The sequence below is a fragment of the Bombina bombina genome, chromosome 3, assembly GCF_027579735.1.
Source record: "Bombina bombina isolate aBomBom1 chromosome 3, aBomBom1.pri, whole genome shotgun sequence".
NCBI classification, from domain to species: Eukaryota; Metazoa; Chordata; class Amphibia; order Anura; family Bombinatoridae; genus Bombina; species Bombina bombina.
In genome coordinates this window covers 783,711,502-783,734,330 of record NC_069501.1, presented here as the reverse complement: position 1 = coordinate 783,734,330, position 22,829 = coordinate 783,711,502, and the positions used below count along the sequence as shown (strand labels likewise).

The window sequence follows — 22,829 nt, the reverse complement described above, 5'->3', positions numbered from 1 at the left end:
GTGTGTCTGCATGCATGTGTAAGCTTTGTGTGGTGTGTGCATGTTTATTTGTATACTTTGCCAACTGCAGCATATGTGTATGCTGTTTGTTGCTGTATATTTAAGACTGTGTACATGTGTGTGTGTATATGCTTTTTATGGTGTGTCTATATATGATGTGTAGTGTGTTTTGCTGTGTGTGCATGCTCTGAAGTGTGTGTCAGGATTTGAGGCAGGCTTCCCGGCTAAGTGATTGTTAAATTGCTGAATATAGATACTGTATATATTTATGACACCGGATTTACAGGATTTTTTACAGGTCCCTCTTTCGAATTTGGAGATGTTGGGAGGTATGTGTATGTATGCGAGTATAAATGTGTATGCAAATATATGTAGGAGTGAGTATGTATGTGTATAAATGCCTATATAAATGTGTGTAGGAGTATATATATATATGTGTGTGTCCTCTAATAGGATATGATGTGTTAACAGGGAGAAAAGTGTCCCTTTTTGGCTGTTTTAAATGTTGGGAGGTATATATATATTATATTCGCTTAATTCAAAATTAAGGTAAACTTCAACGAGCCCAACGACAACCTACAAACACACAATTGAAATACATTGCTGAGGGCAATCAAGTTTACCTAAAGAAAACAATAACAACAAACCAAAGTTCTCATGCCTTCTATGTACATGCCAATCAACAGTAGTTTCGTATGGGAGAAAAACAGAGGCGATTTTTGATGACGTCAATAGCCTGGCGATGATTTGGTACTTGGTCGAGGGGGAATTTGAGCGCGTTGACGTTGAAATGTGCGAACCATCGCTTGTATGAATCTTGTGTAGGAGAGAACGACAAATGGTGAGGAGCAGTGCTAGTGTCTGTGTTACATGTGTAGGATAGTTAGGCAGTGAGCCCCGAAAGAATGCCCTGAGCTCGATTTGGGTTGCGACTAAAGAGTGTATTGTTGCATACGCACCATGTAACTCTGCCTACGATTGTTCTCGTTTTGCAACGTGAACTCGCGTAAATCGTGTGCCCGCAAAACTGCAGCTGTTCTGTAGCGCTAGTGATGCTTTATGCTTATGGCGATGCATAATAATTGTCATAAAATGCGTGTGTACGTTTGTACATGCATCTGTTAGTTATTTGTGTATATCTATCTGGCTATAGCTTACACACACGCTTTTTTAAATGTTCTCAGATCACTAAAAAAAAATAAAAAATGAATAAGACTAAAAAAATGAAATTTTTGTCCATCTACTCACTTTTTCTTTCTTGACTTTTTTGTTTAACGCACTAGTAGTACAGTATTTTGTTTCACATTCTAATAACTAATATAGATATTACATTATATACAAAGGGATACTAAATCCACATGTATCTTTCATGATTCAGCTATAGAACATTCAATTTTAATCAACTTTCTTATTTACTCCTATTAATTTTTGTTCGTTCTCTTGCTATCTATATTCGAAAAGTAGGAATATAAGCTTAGGAGCCAGACCAATTTTGTTTCAGAACCTGGGTAGAGCTTGGTGTCTACAGCAAGTACTACCCAGGGTCCTGAACCAAATATGGACTGGCTCCTAAGCTTCAATTCCTGCTTTTTCAAATAAAGATAGCAAGAGAACGAATACAAATTGTTAATAGGAGTAAATTAGAAAGTTGCTCTATCTGAATCATGAAAGAAAAAAATTGGGTTTTGTACCCCTTTAAGTGCTGGTTGATGTTCTTTTTGGATGCCACTAATAAAGTCAGGCAAACAATGTATGTTAATGATTAAAGGGACATTAAACACTTTGAGATGGTAATGTAAAATAATAAATCATATAAATAAAAAAAGCTCTGCAATATACTTTTATTATTTATTTTGTCCCCCTTTTCCTGTAATTCCATTCTGAAATTGTGAGTTTTTCTAAACAGAAGTGTAGAACACTGTTATTTTCCACACAGCCATTGGCTGCACACTCTAGTGACCTATGTATAACTGTCCCTAATTGGCCACAGCAGAGAAGGTAACCTAAGTTACAACATGGCAGCTCCCATTGTTTTATAGAAACTTAAACTTTACACTTATTTTGTCAATATTTAAACAGCTAATGAAACTTTAAAAAATACATCTACATGTTATTCTCAGACTAATATTTTCTTTGACTGCATCATTCTACCTAGCATTTATTTGGTGTTTAATGTCCCTTTAAATGGACAGTCTACACCAGAATTGTTATTGTTTAAAAAGATAGATAATCCCTTTATTACCCATTTCCCAGTTTTGCATAACCAACACAGTTATATTAATACACTTTTTGTTACCTGTGTTATTACCTTGTATCTAAGCCTCTGCAGACTGCCTCCTTATTTAACTTCTTTCGACAGATTGCATTTTAGCCAATCAGTGGGGGCTCCTAGGTAACTCCAAAGGAGTGAGCACAATGTTATCTATATGGCACACCTGAACTAACACCCTCTAGTTGTGAAACCGTTTTCAACATGCACTGAGATAAGAGGTGGCCTTCAAGGGCTAAGAAATTAGCATATGTGCCTACCTAGGTTTAGCTTTCAACTAAGAATACCAAGAGAACAAAGCAAAAATGATAAAAGTAAATTGGAAAGTTGTTTAACATGACATGCTCTGTCTGATTCATGAAACTTTATTTTAGACTAGACTGTCCCTTTAATGCAAGGGACAAAATTCTCATTCAGATATTAATAAACAGGGATTTTTTGTTTTGTTAACAAGGTTAGGTGTGACATCAAAGGCCTTTATAAATGTCAGATAAAGTATAGAACTATTGTATTGTGAAAGAAAATCTTCAACAAAATAACAGTACAGTATATTTTTTCTTATCCAGCATATATTTTGCAACCTTGTATTTCTTTTCTTTCTCAGTCTGTAGCTAAATAATGAGTATGTTTCACACTAATAAACAGCTAAGTTAATAATCTTAAAGGGACAGTAAAGTCAAAATTAAACTTTCATGATTTGGATAGAACAACAACTTTTCAATTTACTTCTGTTATTAAATTTGCTTTGTTCTCTTGGTATCGTTTATTGAAGATTAAAAGTAGGTAGGCTCATTAGAGTTTAGGAGTGTGCACGTGTCTTTAGTACTCTTTGGCAGCAGTGTTTTTGCAACATTATTTGTAGCTTTGTTATACAATTTTGCAAAACACTGGTGCCATAGAATACTAAAGAGCACTTACTATTGTGAGCTGAAGAACTTTTGAGGTCAAATATCTTCATTTTTTTACATAGAAATGTTCAGGTGATATTTTTCTGTCTGCTTTTTACAGTTATGCTGCATCATATTCAAAGGATTTAGCATATGGGCATTTTTTTCCTTTTAAGATTCTTGAATTACATTGTAATACAGAATGTCATTTTTTTTTCTTAAGTACATAAGGAATTATAAAGAAAATGAAGCACAGTGGTCAGGTTTGTAGAATTATATAATTCATGCAAAGTGTGTTTTGTTGGCTTAGATTGGCCTCAAATTTGATAAATCCAATTAAAGGCCACTCAGCATTTGTAATGAATTGGAACAGACAGCTGTAAAGGGATTTTAAACTCTAAATATATGCTAGATAGAATGAAGCATTCAAAGAAAAGATTAGTCTTACAATAACATGTAGATGTATTTTTTAAAGTTTCATTAGCTGTTTAACCCTTTCATGACAGGGTTAAAGTGTCTACATCGGAACACCTGTTCCGATGTAGACAAATTGAAACTACGCGATCGTGCATACGATCGCGAGATTTCAATTATTGGATCGCATCTGGGGGGCGTCCCTACAACCCTAGGAACGCCCTCCAGACCGCGATCAAGTCCTTGAAGCACAGAAGGCTTCAGGACAGCCGTTTGTTATGACGTTCTATTCCGTCATAACGGCTTTAAAGCCCAGTGTAAATATGACGGAATAGAACGGCATAACGGCGTTAAAAGGTTAAACATTGACAAAATATGTGTAAAGTTTGTGTCTATAAATCAATGGGAGATGCCATGTTGTAACTTGCGTTACCTTCTGTGCTGTGGCCAATTAGGAATAGTTATAAATAGGTCACTAGAGAGAGTGTGCAGCAAATCACTGTGTGGAATACAAGTGTTCTGCACTTCAATTTCTAATAGGAACTGAAAAGCTCAAAATTTCAGAATAGAATTTACAGAATAGGTAACAAAATAATGAGGGTTTATTGCAGAGTTGTTTTTTTCATATATATACGATTTATCATTTTATATAACCATCTCAAAGAGTTTAATGTCCTTTTAAAGTTAATCATTTACCCCCTAGCTTTCAGAGAAGGCTTATAAAATATATTATGCATATAAAAAGACCCATAACACGTTCTTGAATTTTAGTAAAAATCTGATCAATGGTGCAGGGATATTGAGCAAATCCTTTTTTTTTTTTTTAAATCAATATATCTAATGAAAATTATGAGATTAAAGTGAAGGTAAAGTTTTCCGGTGTTTTGCATATTATTATATTATTTATATATTATACAGTCTGATCGCCAATTTTTTTAATTACGTTTATATATATATAAAATAGGGAAAAAAAGCATTTGTTTTTACATGCTCTTCCCTTCTTTACTCCTCCCTCCATCAATTTCCTGCTTGCTGAGACTCTGACGTATAGAGCGGTCCCACCCGCTCTACACGTAGTTCAAAAGCGCGTTATCGACAATTTGCGCATGCGCACACTGCGTCGTCCATTTGATTTGCAAGGGGAATCCGTATTGCGCATGCAATATACTGGAACGCGCTTTGGTCATAGAGTAAGTGAAGGCAACGCATGCGCATAGAGTCCAACAATGCGGTGACGTAATATGACGGCCGCCTAACGGCCAGTGTTTCAATTGGGTTATAAAAAAACGTGACCAGGCTGAGAAAAAAACCCCTAAAAAACGGGTTGTTTTAACATTGTTCAGAAAAGCATTAATAAACGTTAAAAACAAAATAAATATAGCGATTTGAAAAAAATCATGAATTAAAGTCCCATTCAATTTTTGAGTACTTGCAGGGTAAACAATATAATAGATGCAACTTTACCTTTACTTTAAAGCGACACTAACCCCAAAATTTTCTTACATGATTCAGATAGAGAATACAATTTTAAATAACATTCCAATTAACTTCTATTATCTAATTTGCTTCATTCTTTAGATATCCTTTGTTGAAGAAATATCAATGCACATGGGTGAGCAAATCACACGAGGCATCTATGTTCATCTACCTGTCAGCAGCTACTGGGCATATCTAGATATGCTTTTCAGCAAAGAATATCAAGAGAATTAAGCAAATTAGATAATAAAAGTAAATTAGAAAGTTGTTTAAAATTGCATGCTCTTTCTAAATCATGACATTTTTTGGGGTTTAGTTTCCCTTTAAAGAAAGATTAAAAAATACAGTTTACAGTCAGTCATGTTATTTATTCTTCTGTTTGTATGTATATCTCTATACATACACATAATGTAAAATGTGGCTTTCATTAATATATGTATGTGTGTGTGTATATATATGTGTGTGTGTGTGTGTGTATATGTATGTATGTATATATATATATATATATATATATATATATATATATATATATATATATAATATGTGTGTGTGTTCCAAAGTTAATTATACCCCAATATTGGTTATTTAGTTTTACAAAACTTTATCATCTGCTGCTGTAAACATTTAATTTAAAAAAAAAAAATTCTGTTATTCACAGGCCGGATAAAATTACATAGAAGGCAACAAGCAATCATTCTTATTGAAATTAGCAACCATGTGTATATCTATATTCTATACATGCAATGCATTTCAGTGTTCTCAACAGAAAATGTTGACAGCCAGGTTGGGAGAGTGTAATGCTTTCTAATATTATATCATTTTTAGCTATCCAAAGCACAAATTAGTTGCATAATTTAACATGAATGTATTTTATCATAATTTGTGCAATCCAAATTGAACATTTTTAATATTAATTTTAGCTTTATATTGGCTAAAAATTTAGCTGGGTGGTCAGAAAAATCAGCCTTGTGGTACACCTGCTAAAAAGGTCCTGGGGAGAACACTGCATTTACACTTTTATATATTTATTTATATATATATATATATATTTATATTTATATATATATATATATATATATATATATATATATATATATATATATATATATATATATATATATATATATATATATATATATATATATAATATATAATTTTTTTTTATTATTATTTTTTTTTTAAACTTCAGAAGAGTGGTTTACATTTTTCTTTTTTGTATATTTTTTTTTCAGGCACTGGCATAATATACTTAAGGGAAAAAGTCTTCTTGCCTGTTGTAAACCAGAGCCTCAAAGATGGAGATCATGAAAAAACTAAATGGACAGAGTTTAGATTGTAATCATTGCAACTTCCATGCCAACAGCTCTGAAAGTATCCAAATACATATGGGAACTATACATCCAGAATACTGTGACGAGATGGACACAGGGGGGTTGGGAAAGCTGGTGTTTTATCAGAAAAGTGCAAAATTGTTTCACTGCCATAGATGCTTTTTTACAAGCAAAAACTTTTGCAATGTTTATTATCACATTTTAGCTGCTCATGGAGCACCTGAAAAATGGGAAGCTGAAGAAAAAAAAGATATAAAGGTGAAATCTGAAGAACCTGCATCAGTAATAAATACTGAAAGACCACATGCTTTAGAGACAAGTGAAGACGAAGGCTCTACAAATGAACAGGAAGAAAAAGTAAGTGAAGCTATAAAGCCTGAGGAGAATGATACTCTTACTTCTTGGCCTGAAAAAGTTACAAATGAAGATAATCAAGAGAGCTTTAACAGTGAATTTAAAGTCAACAGTCTAGGAAAGGCAAGTTGTGCGTCTCCAGAGGTTAAGGACAAGGAAACAAGTAGTGAGCAAGAGCTGTCACAGTCTAGTAGCAATATCAGTAAAGTTAGCAAACAGAGTTCTCCTCAAATAAAGGAGACTTTGGATTTTTCTGACAATGAGGCTACATCATCACACTCAAAAGATATTCCAGAGTTTTCAGATGATGAAGATACTCCTGCATTACTTCCTGGTGGCTTACCTCATTTTTCAGAAGATGATGAGCCTGTAACAAAGCAAAAGGATCACGAAGAATCCTCTGAAGAAGTGGTACGTGATGAGTCTAGGGGAATAGAGGACATTTCTGAAGATGAGGATATGCCGGTAGAGAAAAAAACTACAGGGGATGTGTCTGAAGATGATGTTCCTGGGCATCCAAAAGAATCAGATTCTTCAGATGAAGATGAGATCTCTGCTCCTGTTAAAGAAATAATGGATTTCTCTGAAGAAGAGGATATGCCAACTCTGTCCAAGGATACCATGGAGTTTTCAGAAGAAGAGGAGGAACCACCGACAACTGTCTCTAAAAATATTATGGAATTTTCAGAAGAGGAGGAAACCACAAACCTATCTAAGAATATCATGGAATTTTCTGATGAAGAGGAAACCCCAGCATTATCAAAAGACATTATGGAGTTTTCAGAAGATGAAGATGATACCCCTGTAATGCCTAAGAGCATAATGGAGTTTTCTGAAGATGAGGATACTTCACCACAGGTGAAGGATATGCCAAAGTGTTTAGAAGGCAATTCAACTCCAACTCAGACAAAGGACAGTTTTGATTTTACAGATGATGTAGACACATCTGCTTTAAAAGATTCATCAGTATCAGATGATGAAGACAGTCCTTTTGGTCCTAAGGATACAGAAATCACACACAGTGAAAACACCCCAACACGTTTTAAAGGTGTTTTACCCTTTTCAGAAGATGATGCTACCCCATCTTGGTCTAAAGATTTAAAAGATGATGTTTCTACCTCTCTACAAGAAGCACTAGATGCTTCCGATGATAAGGAAGGGTTTACTAAGGATGAGGAAATAATGAAATATGTTCGCCGTGTAAAAGGAAGATATTACTGTACATTGTGCGAGTGTCGTCCTTTAAAAAAGGGACCTGTATTGCACCATTTAATTACAAGACATAATCTCCCAAGCCCTTTTGTGTGCAAAACATGTGGAAAGACTTTTATAATGGAAACTCATCTGAAACACCATTATGTGTCCCACAACAAAGGTTTATATAAATGTAACCGCTGCTCTTTTCAAACAGATCATCCTAGAGGGTTTAAAAAACATCAAACGCATTGTCAACGCTGTCATAAAGATGAGGATGTGAGCAACCCAGTCTGGGACTTCCATGACTCAAACGATGAAGAAAATTGAGGCTTTTAGAATACATGTGGATTCTAGTTGTTTGTTGGGGCTCGCAAATTGAAAATGTAAATACAGATTAGTTCATTTTAACTGGTGACCCATATGTTAAAATATATACTGTTTATTTTGTTTTTTACCTCCGATCATTTAACTCTGAGTGCGAAAACTGAAAAACACAAACTGATAAAAAAAAAAAAACTTGTGTGTATAGAAAATGTGTAGCACTATAATACTGTTGACTTTCAAATTGAATACTAGTTAGTGGTTTGTTGTGTAAAATATAGAGTCTGAATGGAGGCCAGCATTATATGCTGTCCAGCAGTCCTACACCATTATACACTTAGTTCAACTCTAAAAATGAACATACATGATATACAGCATAAGAAATAACACCAGGTAATCTAAAACCATAAGTGTCTTTAGAAATGTTTCAGTAAGGGGTGATAGGGAAGAATACAAATTTACCAAAATGTAATGGGAGTGAAGACAAATATTTATAGTCTCAATAACCATCCCATTTTTAACTCCTAAAGAAAGTATGTAGCAAAATAAGAAATTGTTATTTTTACGTCAACCCTATATTAGTACCAAGGTGGTTTCCCATAATATGAAGAAGGTAGACTGCTCCCTATAATATGAGGTCTCAAATATGTGTTTATTTTTGGCTAAAGTATTATCCACTTTGTTTGCAATTACAATTATCATGTCAACGATTCGATTCCACGATGCATCAAGATTACGACCCATGGTTTTCATCAACAAATTCATATTTTTATTTAGAACACTAAATAGTAAATGTGTGTATAATAAATATATATATATATATATATATACTGTATATAAACACACATAACTTGAGTCAATCCCTTTAACCAATCCCCTGCAGGCTGCTCCGCTCTACCCGTGCTCACTCAAAGAGCCCTGACTAGTGCTGCATAATGCAGAAGATCTAAGATGGGGGTCTCAGACCAGGATGCCAGGGTACCATCAGTGCACGAGGCCAGGCCCCTGAATGGAGTCACCCCCTGATTGAGTGCTGGATCCTTAGTTCCCTGGGACAATAATGTATGCAGGGATTGATAAATAGTTTATGGCATTGGCTGCAACTAAGGATCATATATATATATATATATATATATATATATATATATATATATATATATTTTTTAAACATAGAGGGCCAATTGACAAGTACATTACAGAACCATGATACCAAACTTAAATAACATGTAAAGATATTTATACATGATAAAAATGCAACACAATAGTATGAGATAGCTATGTATTGTATAAACCACAGCTCTATAGAAGTACAGTGTATATGTGTGTAATGTGTGAGAGAGCTATATATTGTATAAACCACAGCTCTATAGAAGTACAGTGTAGTATATGTGTGTAATGTGTGACAGCTATATATTGTATAAACCACAGCTCTATAGAAGTACAGTGTAGTATATGTGTGTAATGTGTGAGACAGCTATATATTGTATAAACCACAGCTCTATAGAAGTACAGTGTAGTATATGTATGTAATGTGTGAGAGAGCTATATATTGTATAAACCACAGCTCTATAGAAGTACAGTGTAGTATATGTGTGTAATGTGTGACAGCTATATATTGTATAAACCACAGCTCTATAGAAGTACAGTGTAGTATATGTGTGTAATGTGTGAGACAGCTATATATTGTATAAACCACAGCTCTATAGAAGTACAGTGTAGTATATGTGTGTAATGTGTGATACAATAGTGTGAGACAGCTATATAAATGTATAAACACATTACACACATATACACTGTACTTCTATAGAGCTGTGGTTTATACATTTATATAGCTGTCTCACACTATTGTATCACACATTACACACATATACACTGTACTTCTATAGAGCTGTGGTTTATACATTTATATAGCTGTCTCACACTATTGTATCACACATATACACTGTACTTCTATAGAGCTGTGGTTTATACATTATATAGATGTCTCACACTATTGTATCACACATTACACACATATACACTGTACTTCTATAGAGCTGTGGTTTATACATTATATAGATGTCTCACACTATTGTATCACACATTACACACATATACACTGTACTTCTATAGAGCTGTGGTTTATACATTATATAGATGTCTCACACTATTGTATCACACATTACACACATATACACTGTACTTCTATAGAGCTGTGGCTTATACATTTATATAGCTGTCTCACACTATTGTATCACACATTACACACATATACACTGTACTTCTATAGAGCTGTGGTTTATACATTATATAGATGTCTCGCACTATTGTATCACACATTACGCACATGTACACTGTACTTCTATAGAGCTGTGGCTTATACATTTATATAGCTGTCTCACACTATTGTATCACACATATACACTGTACTTCTATAGAGCTGTGGTTTATACATTATATAGCTGTCTCACACTATTGTATCACACATATACACTGTACTTCTATAGAGCTGTGGTTTATACATTATATAGCTGTCTCACACTATTGTATCACACATATACACTGTACTTCTATAGAGCTGTGGTTTATACATTATATAGCTGTCTCACACTATTGTATCACACATATACACTGTACTTCTATAGAGCTGTGGTTTATACATTATATAGCTGTCTCACACTATTGTATCACACATATACACTGTACTTCTATAGAGCTGTGGTTTATACACTATATAGCTGTCTCACACTATTGTATCACACATATACACTGTACTTCTATAGAGCTGTGGTTTATACAATATATAGCTGTATCACACATTACACACATACACTGTATATGTGTGATACAATAGTGTGAGACAGCTATATAATGTATACATGCATTGCACACACAGTACAGGAATATCTCTTAGAAGTTGAACCGTTAACTTATTTGCATTAGAAGCTCCTAAAAGCTCAGGACTCACCGCTGACAACTCAGTCAGCCGGTCCTTCATGGCCGAACTTGGTGCTGCCTCACTATTTTCAGGGAGCGCTTTTCCCGTTGAGTTCAACCGGCGCCGCCCCCTTTCCTCAGCCCGGCGTCACGGCAACCACAGCTGTAAGAAGCAGGAGAAGGGAGCACTCAGCGCAAGCACCCTGTCAAACACTTCCCGCCCCCTCCAAGGGTGAGACCGTTACGCAACCTGAGGGATATTGTTTGAAAGGCGTGCTTGTGAAAAGCAATAGGCTGGTCTGTGGGAGGAAATGAAGGGGAAAAGTTCCTAGTTTTGCCAGGCAGGGTCACGTGACGTGTTAATCGATTCGGCTCTTCACTGCATCGATACAGCATTGTTAAATGCTGCATCGTGGTGCCGATTATTTTCAACACCCTTATTTGACACAGAACATGTGATTTACTAGTGTCTTTGAACCCCTTGGTTGTGGAGTAACTTAATCTGCTCTACCAACAGTTGTGACATTTAAAAGCAGGGAAGTTAGTTGGTTATATGAGGTACTCCTGTTAAAGGAACATGAAAATTTTTGCATAATTAAAATAGGCTTTCCAGTCACGGAGCTGCATAGATCATCTATGATTGCCACTTGGGCAGCTTCCAAATGTATTGCAAAGTTCATGGATTGTAGCTTAGGTGTTGCACATTTCATGGTCATTATACATTTCTTGTGCTTCTTGACTTTAGTATAGCTTATGTCCTTTCTCATGTATATTTGAAAACATCCAGTGAACAGTATGGAAATCTTAAATCGGCTTTGAATGTGGAAGATATGACCATTTATCTCTTTAACCCCTGTAGGAGTGTGTGCATGCCTCCTGGCTCTTAGGAGTCCTAGAAATGCTACGGCCATGAAGAAGTTGAATGATGCCTTTGTATAGTTTTTATGCACATAAATTAGGTTTCATTAAAAGGTATGTTAGTCAAACTAGCCTGCATTTGTCCAATACATATTTATGGCATGTTAAAAGCTGGCTTTCTTTGCAGGCATGCAAACATTCTTCTATTCATAACTGAAATGCCTTATTGTACAGACCAAGATATATTGCTATAATGGGCAGACCAAGATCTTTTAAAGGGGTAGTCTAGTCAAAATTAAACTTTCATGATTCAGATAGAGCATTCAATTTTAGGCAACTTTATAATTTACTCCAATTATTAATTTTTCCTTGTTCTCTTGGTATCTTTTTTTTGAAAAAGCAAAAATGTAAGCTTAGCCCATTTTTAGTTTAGCACCTGAGTAACTTGCTGATTGGTGTCTAAATGTAGCCACCAATCAGCACGCACTACCCAGGTGCTTAACCAAAAATGGGCCGGCTCCTAAGCTTACATTTTTGCTTTTTTAAATAAAGATACCAAGAGAACGAAGACAAATTGATAATGGGAGTAAATTAGAAAGTAGCTTAAAATTGCATGCTCTATCTGAATCATGAAAGTTTAACTTTAACTAGACTATTCCTTTAACCCCTTAACGACCAAGGACGTGTCAGGCACATCCTACAAAAAATACAGTTAAGGACCAAGGACGTGCCTGACACATCCTCGGGTTTCAAGCGATGGGAGGGCCACATTTACATAAATGTATGGGGAGAGAGAGGGGGAATAAATGTTGGGCAAGGGATCTGAGTGGGTAGGGTATTGGGGGGTATCTACAGTACACAAAAATGTTTTATTTTATATATAAATAAACTTTTTTTTTTTTGGCAAACTGGGTACTGGTAGACCGCTGCCAGTACCCAAGATGGCAGCAAATAGGTAGAGAGGGGAGGGTTAGAGAACTGTATGGGGGGGGGGGAATCAGAGAGGATGGGTTCCTAAGTGGGATCCAACACTGCAGAATCAATATACATTTTTTATTTTAAATTCTTTTTATTTTAGTACTGGCAGACTTTCTGCCAGCACATAAGACAATTGTGAGGTGGGGAGGGAGATCAGGGGATGGGATGTGTGGGAGGCTGATCTCTACACTAAAGCTAAAATTAACCCTACAAACTAACCCCTTCACTACTGGGCATAATACAAGTGTGGTGCACAACGGCATTTAGCATTTTAATTACAAAAAAGTAATGCCAAAGCCATATATGTCTGCTATGTCTAAACAAAGGGGATTCTAGAGAAACATTTACAACCATTTGTGCCATAATTGCACAAGCTGTTTTGTAAATAATTTCTGTGAGAAACCTAAAGTTTGTGAAAAAGTGAACACATTTTTTTATTTGAAGGCATTTGGCGGTGAAATGGTGGCATGAAATATACCAAAATGAGCCTAAATCAATACTTTGGGTTGTCTACTAAAAAAAAATATATATATACGTGTGAAGGGTTATTCAGGGATTCCTGACAGATATCAGTGTCACAATGTATCTGGCTAATTTGAAGTAAAAAAATGGGTTGGAAATAGCAAAGTGCTACTTGTACTTATTGCCCTATAACTTGCAAAAAAACATGTAAACATTGGGCATTTCTAAACTCAGGACCAAATTTAGAAACTATTTAGCATGAGTGTTTGTAGATGTGTAACAGATTTTGTGGGTCAAAGTTAGAAAAAGTGTTTTATTTCATCATGTTTTTTATATAAAAAAAAAAATATAGTAAATTATATTATATGATATGATGAAAATAATGGTATCTTTAGAAAGTCCATTTAATGGCAAGAAAAACCTGTATATAATGTGTGGGTACAGTAAATGAGTAAGAGGAAAATTATAGCTAAACGCAAACACCGCAAAAATGTAAAAATAGCCCTGGTCCCCAACGGTAAGAAAATTGAAAAATGGTCTTGTCACTAAGGGGTTAGATCATGTATTCACAAATTGTGGGTGCCAGGTATTCACTGCTCCTAAATGGACTTAAAATGTACAGTCCTGGCCAAAAGTTTTGAGAGTGTCACACACATTGATTTTCACAGTCTGCTGCTGTTGTTTTTAGATATTTTTGTCAGATGTTACTATGGTATACTGAAGTATAATTACAAGCATTTCATAAGTGTCAAAGACTTTTATTGACAATTACATTAAGTTTATGCAAAGAAACAATATTTGCAGTGTTAACCCTTCTTTTTCAAGACCTCTGCATTTCGCCCTGGCATGCTGTCAATCAACTTCTGGGCCACATCCTGACTGTTAGCAGCCCATTCTTGCATAATCAATGCTTAGAGTTTGTCAGAATATGTGGGTTTTTTATTTTTATTTATTCACCTGCCTCTTGAGGATTGACCACAAGTTCTCAATGGGATTAAGGTCTGGGAAGTTTCCTGGCCATTGATCCAAAATTTTGATGTTTTGTTCCCAAAGCCACTTAGTTAACACTTTGCCTAATGGCCAGGTGCTCCATCATGCTGGAAAAGGCATTGCTCGTCACCAAACTGTTCTTGGATGGTTGAGAGAAGTTGCTCTTGGAGGATGTTTTTGTACCATTGTTTCATGGTTGTGTTCTTAGGCAAAATTGTAAGTGAGCCCATTCCCTTGGCCGAGAAGCAACCTCACTCATGAATGGTCTCAGGATGCTTTACTGTTGGCATGACACAGGACTAATGGTAGCGCTCACCTTTTCTTCTCCGGACAAGTTTTTTTCTGGATGCTTCAAGCAATCGTAAAGGGGGATTCATCAAAGAAAATGACTTTATCCCAGTCCTCAGCAGTACAATCCCTGTACATTTTGCAGAATATCAGTCTCTCCCTGATGTTTTTCCTGGAGAGAAGTGGCTTCTTTAATGCCCTTATTGACACCAGGCCATCCTCTAAAATGCTTTGCCTCACTGTGCATGCAGATGCACTCACACCTGCCTGCTGCCATTCCTGAGCAAGCTCTGCACTGGTGGTGCCCCGATCTCGCAGCTGAATCAATTTTACTTTAGGAGATGGTCCTGGCGCTTGCTGGACATTCTTGGGCGCTCTGAAGCCTTCTTCATAACAATTGAACCTCTCTCCTTGAAGTTCTTGATGATCTGATAAATGGGTGATTTAGGTGCAATCTTAGTAGCAGCAATATCCTTCCCTGTGAATCTCTTTTTGTGAAAAGCATTGATGACTGCACATGTTTCCTTGCAGGTAACCATGGTTAACAGAGGAAGAACAATAATTTCAAGCACCGCTCTCCTTTTGAAGATTCAATCATTTGTATATTGAAAGCATGGTACTTTATTGTGCATGTATTAACAGTAGTTTTGTACAGTTTTTAGCTATGTATATGTTTTTAACTGTGGCTCAGTAAGTAAGTACTGTAGAAAGATGTCCTGCTCAGTAATGATTTTGTAGGTATAATTCTACACAGTATTCATTTTACGGAAAACTTTTGTACTGAAAGAAACCTTCATATTAAATTTTTTGGTGACCATATTGTAACCAGGGATATTGTTATTTAATTCAATCCAACTTTAGAAACTGTTATTGTATCCTTGCCAAATATTCCTGTGTTTTGTTCTTTGTAAATAATTACTTTTTTTTATGTGGGTATGGGTGGGTGTTGGTTTTATTTGCTGGTTAATTTACAGGTTTATCATTAATATCAGCTAAAGGGACAGTAAACCTACCCCTGATAGCTCTTCAGAAATCCTCCATTTTAATTTTAAAAATCCCCAAGAAAAATGTATTTACAGGTACATTCAGACAGTCTCTCTCTATGTCATTGGACTATACCCCCCCCTCGCTATAGAGCAAGTAGAGTATGGTCTCCAGCAAAGCAGTAAGGGCTAGATTTATCAAAGGCTAGGCGAACTCTGTATGTGCTTTGCCTGTAACTGCGCCCCAGCTCGCCTCCGGAGAAGCGCACGTGTGCCTGAATTTATCAAAAAATAGATGTAACTTTGCGCAGGCGAGCTGGGGCGTAATAATGATAAATTTCACCTGTCGGAAACGGCATTTACTCCCTATTTATCACAGTACATCCCTATAAATATTTACGCTGCCATGTTTTGATTATTAACCCCTTAACGACCGAGGACGTGCACGTCCTCGGTGTGGAAAGCAGCTGGAAGCGATCCCTTTTTTTTCCACTTTTTTTTCCACTTTTTTTTTCGTGAATGAGTGTGTGAATGAATGCGTTAAGTGCTTGAATGAGTGTGTGGAATACGTGAATAAGTGCGTGAATGAGTGTGTTAAGGAGTGCGTGAATGAGTGTGTCAATGAATGAAGTGACCTGTTTACATAGAAGTATATTTTGAGTGCCTTAAAATGTCACATCCATGTAAAAGAATAAGGGGTCAGTCACAATCTTTTAGAAAAACGTATCTAATGGTTTTTTTTTTTTTTTTTTTTGAAAACTTTTATTGAAAAACAAAGCGTTACAGCATGTTAGTCTATGTAAGACTCAGAGACTACAGTGAATTATTACAGTCCAAAAGATGTATACTATTACAAAAGGGTGGCCACATTCACAATGGGTCACACATGTGTGAAGGACAAATTTTGTGAAAAGGGGGTTGTACTGGTGGCCCATGGAGAGATGCGTCGTGGGAAGGGCTCTTCTGCCTTGTCTCTGTTCATGTATGCAAAGTCCCGGAGAAAAGGCTAATAACAATAAATGCTGTAAAACTAAAGTCCTTTCACTCCAGTGCAAATATACATAACATACTGCATTTAACTGTCTATACCATGCATGCGAGTATCTACATCTACATCCCTTAAGGAGTCATAACCTGTTGTACAAAGATGGGAAGTAAGAAAAGGAAAAAGAAAAAGAAAAAAGAAGAGAGAGAGAGAGGGGGGGGGGGTGGGGGGGTGGGGAGGGAATGCCCGGCCGGGGCGCTTTGTTAAGTTACGGCATATCCGAAAAAACGGGGACCTCCAGTGACTGGAGGGTTTTGGAAAGGCAGTCCCAGTAAAACTGGACGTTGTGGAAAAAAGTTAAGTTGCCTGTCCGATAATAGGAGTACTCCTCCGCAGCTAAAAGTTCTGAAGTGAGGGAGATCCATTCCTGTATCTCAGGGATACGTACTGATCTCCAGTGTCGAGCAACTAGGGCCCTGGCGCTATTTAAACTGATTTGTGTTAATTTCCATTTATATTTACATATTTTTCCCGGTTTTTGGTTTAAAAGGGCAAGGGAAGGTGATAAATTAAATGATGCCCCCAGTAATTCCCTAAGGGCCGTCTCTACTCTTCCCCAAAATGGGGATATTGAGGCACATTGCCACCAGATATGGGACATCGATCCAACGGATCCACATCCCCTCCAGCAGGTCACCCCCGCGCCCGGATAGATTTGCCTTATTCTCTCTGGTGTGAGGTACCAGCGGAAAAGGACCTTGTGGTTAAGCTCCAGGGATCTAGGCAGTGAGGAGGACCTAGCTGTGTGGAGTAGAATATCCTGCCATTGTTCCTCGGAAAATTCTGTGCCTAGTTCTCTCTGCCAGTGTAATCTATACGAAGGGAGTTTCGGTGTAAGTGCCGCGTCGAGCATCTTTTTGGACATGGACAGGGAGCCGCGGGGCGTAACACCGGACAGGCAAAGCCTTTCATATTGTGTTAGGTTTCTAAGTAAACTGTCCCTATAGGGTGATATATTTAGTAGGTGTGTGAGTTGTGCGTACTTGAGCCAACCCGAGAAAGCTCCGCCCGCCGTTTCTGCGAGTTGTGTGCGGGTCTTTAATTTATTGTTAGAAACCAAGTTAACAAAGGGTGTTGTGTGTTCTCCTCCCGCCAGGTTAGGTTTCTCTGCCAATAAGCCCCCCACAAACTCTGCATTATATGATATTGGCGACATTGGGGAAATGGGGGACGAGATACCTTTTATTTTGGAGCGGATCCTGTCCCAAGTTCTAAATAAGTGGCCATAGAGCAGGGATTGCCCCACCACGGGGGGTCTGGCCGTGTATTTAATCCAGCTAAGTGGGCCAATACTTGGTGTCTTTAAGAGGAAAGAGTCAATGGATGCCCAAGCCTTAGTGTTTGTTGTATTGTGCCATTCGATTACTCTCTGCATAACTACGGCCTGGTGGTATGCCAGTATAGACGGGACCCCCAGTCCTCCCTCTCCCAGTGGGGCTGTGATGAGTTTCCTGCTAATCCGCGGTTTAATGTTTCCCCAAATAAAGGAGTTTAGCATTGTCTGCATTTGGTTTATATAAGTATGGGGTAAGTGTATTGGTACCGTTTGTAATGTGTAGAGAATCTGCGGGAGGGCAGTCATCTTGACCGCCTGTATCCGGCCCCACCAAGAGATTGGTTTATGTTGCCAATTGTCAAGTTCCTTTTTAATTTTGTGCATGAGAGGAATGTAGTTGTGCTTAAATAGTTTGTTGCATGTTGGCGTGAGCTGTATCCCTAGGTACTTAAGTTTGTCATGGTTGAGCTTATATGGACAGCAGAGTCGTAGGGCCTCATAAGATTGTCTTTTTAAGGTGATGTTTAGGACTTCCGATTTCTGCGCATTAATAAGGAAATTTGAGTGTGCACTAAAACGATCAAATTCTTCTAGTAAGTAAGTAAGGGATGTGCTTGGGGATGTCAAGAGTACAAGGACGTCATCCGCGTAAAGGGTTAGCTTGTAGGTGTTAGGACCCAATGTTATGCCTGTTATGCTGGGGTTGCGTCGGATATGGGAGGCCAGCACCTCTATAGATATGGCAAAGAGGAGCGGGGATAGGGGACAACCCTGCCTCGTGCCGTTACCAATTCCAAAGCTATCAGATAGGACACCGTTCGCCTTTATTTTCGCTGAAGGTTGGGTGTATAAACTAAGGATTCTACTGGTCATTCGGTCACCTAAGCCAAAGGCGGACAGGCACGAGCGCAGGAACTGCCAGTCCAGCCGGTCGAAAGCTTTCTCCGCGTCAGTGGATATTAATATAGAAGGAGTTTCCGACCGGCTGGCATGCTCTATTAATTGGATTACCCTAATGGTGTTATCCCGCGCCTCCCTCCCTGGGATAAACCCCATCTGGTCTACATGGATTATTTGAGGGAGAATTGAATTCAGGCGGGTTGCTAAGATTTTCGCATAAATCTTAATGTCAGAGTTGAGCAAAGAAATAGGCCTATAATTCTCTACTTTTTGGGGGTCCCTATCCGCCTTCGGCAGGAGTATGACATGAGCTTCTAAATTACACTTGGGCCATGATTGTTTTGTGTCTATTGCTGTGAACATGGATGTTAGGTGCGGGGCCAAGAGCTGTCTATAGTTTTTGTAGTATAAGTTTGTAAACCCGTCAGGGCCAGGACTTTTGCGTGGGGGAAGGGATTTTATTGCTAAGAGTACCTCTGAGGACGTGATGGGGGCTTCCAACTCCTGCGATTGTTCTGCTGAGAGGGCCGGGAGGTCAGCCTCCGCTATGTATTGTTCTCGCGCCATAGGGTTCGCTGCAAGTGGAGGTTGCGGCAGATTATATAGTTTGCTATAATACGCTCTGAATTGTTCTACAATTTGGTGGCTGCCTAAAGCTTGGTGGCCGGCCGAGTCAATTATGCTATGTACATACGAGTTAAGCTTCTGCTCTCTGAGGGATCTCGCTAGAGAAGGCCCTATCTTATTGGAGTTGGCTAGATACATTTTTTTAAGGTATAGCGCTTTAGATTGGGCTTCTTTATATATTAGGCTATTTAGTTCATTTCTGGCCCTTCTGAGCTCGTCTGTTATTGACCTATCCATCGGGGATGCCCTGTGGCGTTGTTCTGTCTCTCTGATCTTTTGTATCATACAGTTATAGGTTTCCCGGTACCGCTTAGTTAGACCTGCCTTATGTTTGATCATTTCTCCCCTAATGACACATTTGTGGGCTTCCCATAATGTGTGCGGGGAAATGTCTGGGGTGCTATTGAGCGTGAAGTATTCTTTTATCCTTTCTGCTATGTGCTTAGAGAAAATTGGGTTCTTTAACAGGGATTCGTCTAATCTCCATGTATATGGGGATAGGGGTTTATCGGACCAATTTAAGGTTGCCGACACTGCGGCGTGATCCGACCAACTAGTGGGCTCAATATCGGCGTCTTTCACTAAACAATAGGTGCTTTGGTCTGTGAAGATGTAATCAATGCGCGAGTAGCGCTTGTGAGGGTTGGAGAAGAAAGTATAGTTACGCTGGTTCGGGTGCCTAACCCTCCATATATCTATCAGGGCAAGCTTGTGAGTGAATGATCTGATGTCTTGGAGGGTTTTAATGGGGATGCTGCCTCGACCCTGGGAACAATCTACTTCCGGCTCCAATGCCACATTACAGTCACCGGCTATAATTAATGATCCTTTCTGAACCTGCAGTATCTTATTTGTTATCTTTTTGAAAAATTGAGCCTGTTTCAGGTTTGGGGCATATAGATTGACCAAAGTAATCGGTCGGTTATATAGGAGGCCAATGAGGATAAGCCATCTGCCACCGGTGTCTGCTTCCAGTGTGGACAACTGGAACGGCAACGACCTATGAATCAAGATTCCCACCCCCCCCCGTTTATCTGTTTGCGAAGCTAGATATGTAGTAGGGTAATCCTTATTTGTGAACCTGGGGGAGTTGTCCCTCGAAAAGTGTGTCTCCTGCACAAAAACCAAATCCGCTCTAGCCTTTTTAAAGCAAGAGAGCGCGACGGACCTCTTTGTGGGGGAGTTCAGTCCCTTTGTATTTTGAGAGACCAGTTTAATGCGGTGTTGTCCCATGTGGGGGGTTCTCTGGTTTCCTAAGGAAGCCATACCATTCTGTTATATGAGTGGAGCCTTAAGCATGATTGTGGTCTGATGGGTGTGGTAGCTGTGTTCCAATGAAATGTGGTGATTGAATGGGTTACCTGATAGTGAGCCGTTGTGTGGGGTCTATGGCTCCGGCTGGGCCAGGGATGAGGGATATGGGGTGGAGAGTCCAAAGGAGAAGGATTGAAAAGAGTATATCTGCAATGGTAAGATGCACAATTAACAAAAACCATATAAACAAAAACATAAACATCTTTTAACTGTAAAACTTGAGCACTAACTAGAAGCATGCTATGCTTCTAGTGACTAACTAGAGGGTGAGGGGAATAAGTAACTGCTACACCTCATGGTAGCAGGTCGGCCATAGGGTCTTAGTTTCTTGGGGCCCATGTTTCAGTTACAGTATCTTAGGTGTAGTAACGTAGCCTTATGGCGTCATTAACATTTAACTGCATCGGTACACCTTTTGCGTTAAACTAAGCCAAATATTTATTTCTCTTTCTGGTGTACTACACCCCCCCAATGGCTACAAAACACAAAACAGCCTAACATTGTTTGAGCATACATTTTGTATAACAACCAAACTTAAAATATATAAGTAAAAACTATACTTTACATATTCCAATAGCGTACAGGGTAATGTAAACGGTGAATGTTTTTTTTTCATAACCTCCCTTCATAAGTCCAGTGAGGGACGCGATAAAAAGGGAGAAAGCCTCGCCAATCTGCGGGCCTGGTGCAGCAAAAAACTACTGGCAGAAAAGTTCCATGAATCAAGTGATCATCTCCTGGTTATCAGGGTTCTTTGCTGATGGTCTGTTTTTCCTCCTGTAGGGGACCTGAGTCCACTCCTGTCTACGTGGGTTTGATGTGCGCTGTTCTTTTGGGGTCTCCTGAAGGGCTGGAGGGCTGGGTTTCGGAATTTTAAGGAGCGAGCAAAAGTCCTCCAGGTCCTCTGCTGTCCTGTAAACCGCAGTGGTATTGTCCTTCAGCACTCTTAAGCTAAAGGGGAAGCCCCATCTATAGGGGATCCCGAGATCTCTTAGGTGTAGTGTAAGATACCTGGCCTCCCTTCTTTTACCCAGGGTCAGCTGGCTGAGGTCTGCATAGACTTGTAAGGTGCACCCATTATGTGAAATGGGGGATTTTTTCCTGGCAGCTGAGAGGATGTTCTCTTTGTCCCTAAAGCTTGTGAATTTAATTACAATGTCCCTAGGAGGGGCTGAATCTTTTGGGGGGGGTCTCAGAGCTCTGTGGTAACGGTCTAGAGGGTATTCCACTGCCTCGACATTGTCCATCAGGGTGTTGAATAGACCTTGTAGATATGGGAGGAGTTCTGAGGCCTTGATGTGCTCAGGGACCCCCCTGATTCTAATGTTCTGCCGCCGCCCCCTGTTATCCAGGTCTTCCACCTGGTCCTGCAGTTGACTTATGATAGTGGAGTGTTGTGTCCCAAGGCGGATCTGGTCGTCTAAAATTCTATCTGTGTATTCCGCCTCTTCCTCTATTTGAGCTATTCTGGAGCCAATTTCACTAATCTCCCTCCTGACCTCAGATAGACTGGTTTTTATCATAGAGCTGACTTGTCCTATGAACTTATTAAAGTCCTCTTTTGAAGGGAGGGTCTGTAGGTCTGCTTTGGTTATCATTGTCTCTGGGGTCCCTTCTTGTGCAAGGTCTGGAGGTGGAGATGGCACTTTCATGTTGTCTGCAGCTTGCTCAGTGGTAGCCAATTCCACCGCTTTAAAAAAGGTGTGTACTGTGGAGGTTACAGAGGAGCTGCTCTTGCCTGTCTTGTCAGCCCTGGGGGCCCTTTTTGTTGTCATGTTGAGAGAAAATTCTGCCCCTGTGTAAGAGTGCTGATGCGTGAGAGAACGGCTGTAGCTATTCGCAATTTTGTCCCTGATGAAAAGGGGTAAATCTGTGTAGGAGGCTTTCTCTGCGAGTAGATTACTATTCCTGTGGGGGTAACTGCTTGATGTAGGTAAAGGCTC

General features: G+C 38.6%; 1 protein-coding gene across 1 annotated transcript; it reads left to right on the top strand.

The window, feature by feature from the left end:
- Positions 1–743: 743 nt before the first annotated feature.
- CHAMP1 (chromosome alignment maintaining phosphoprotein 1) lies at positions 744–8,382 on the top strand. Its single transcript, XM_053707671.1, has 2 exons — positions 744–841; positions 6,279–8,382. Exon 2 carries the CDS (start codon positions 6,342–6,344, stop codon positions 8,253–8,255), a length of 1,914 nt encoding a protein of 637 aa, XP_053563646.1. The 5' UTR covers positions 744–841; positions 6,279–6,341; the 3' UTR covers positions 8,256–8,382.
- The last annotated feature ends 14,447 nt before the right edge of the window (positions 8,383–22,829 follow it).

Excerpts from the sequence above, each read along its gene's own strand:
- CHAMP1 (XM_053707671.1), top strand. The coding sequence starts at position 6,342 with ATGGAGATCATGAAAAAACTAAATGGACAGAGTTTAGATTGTAATCAT.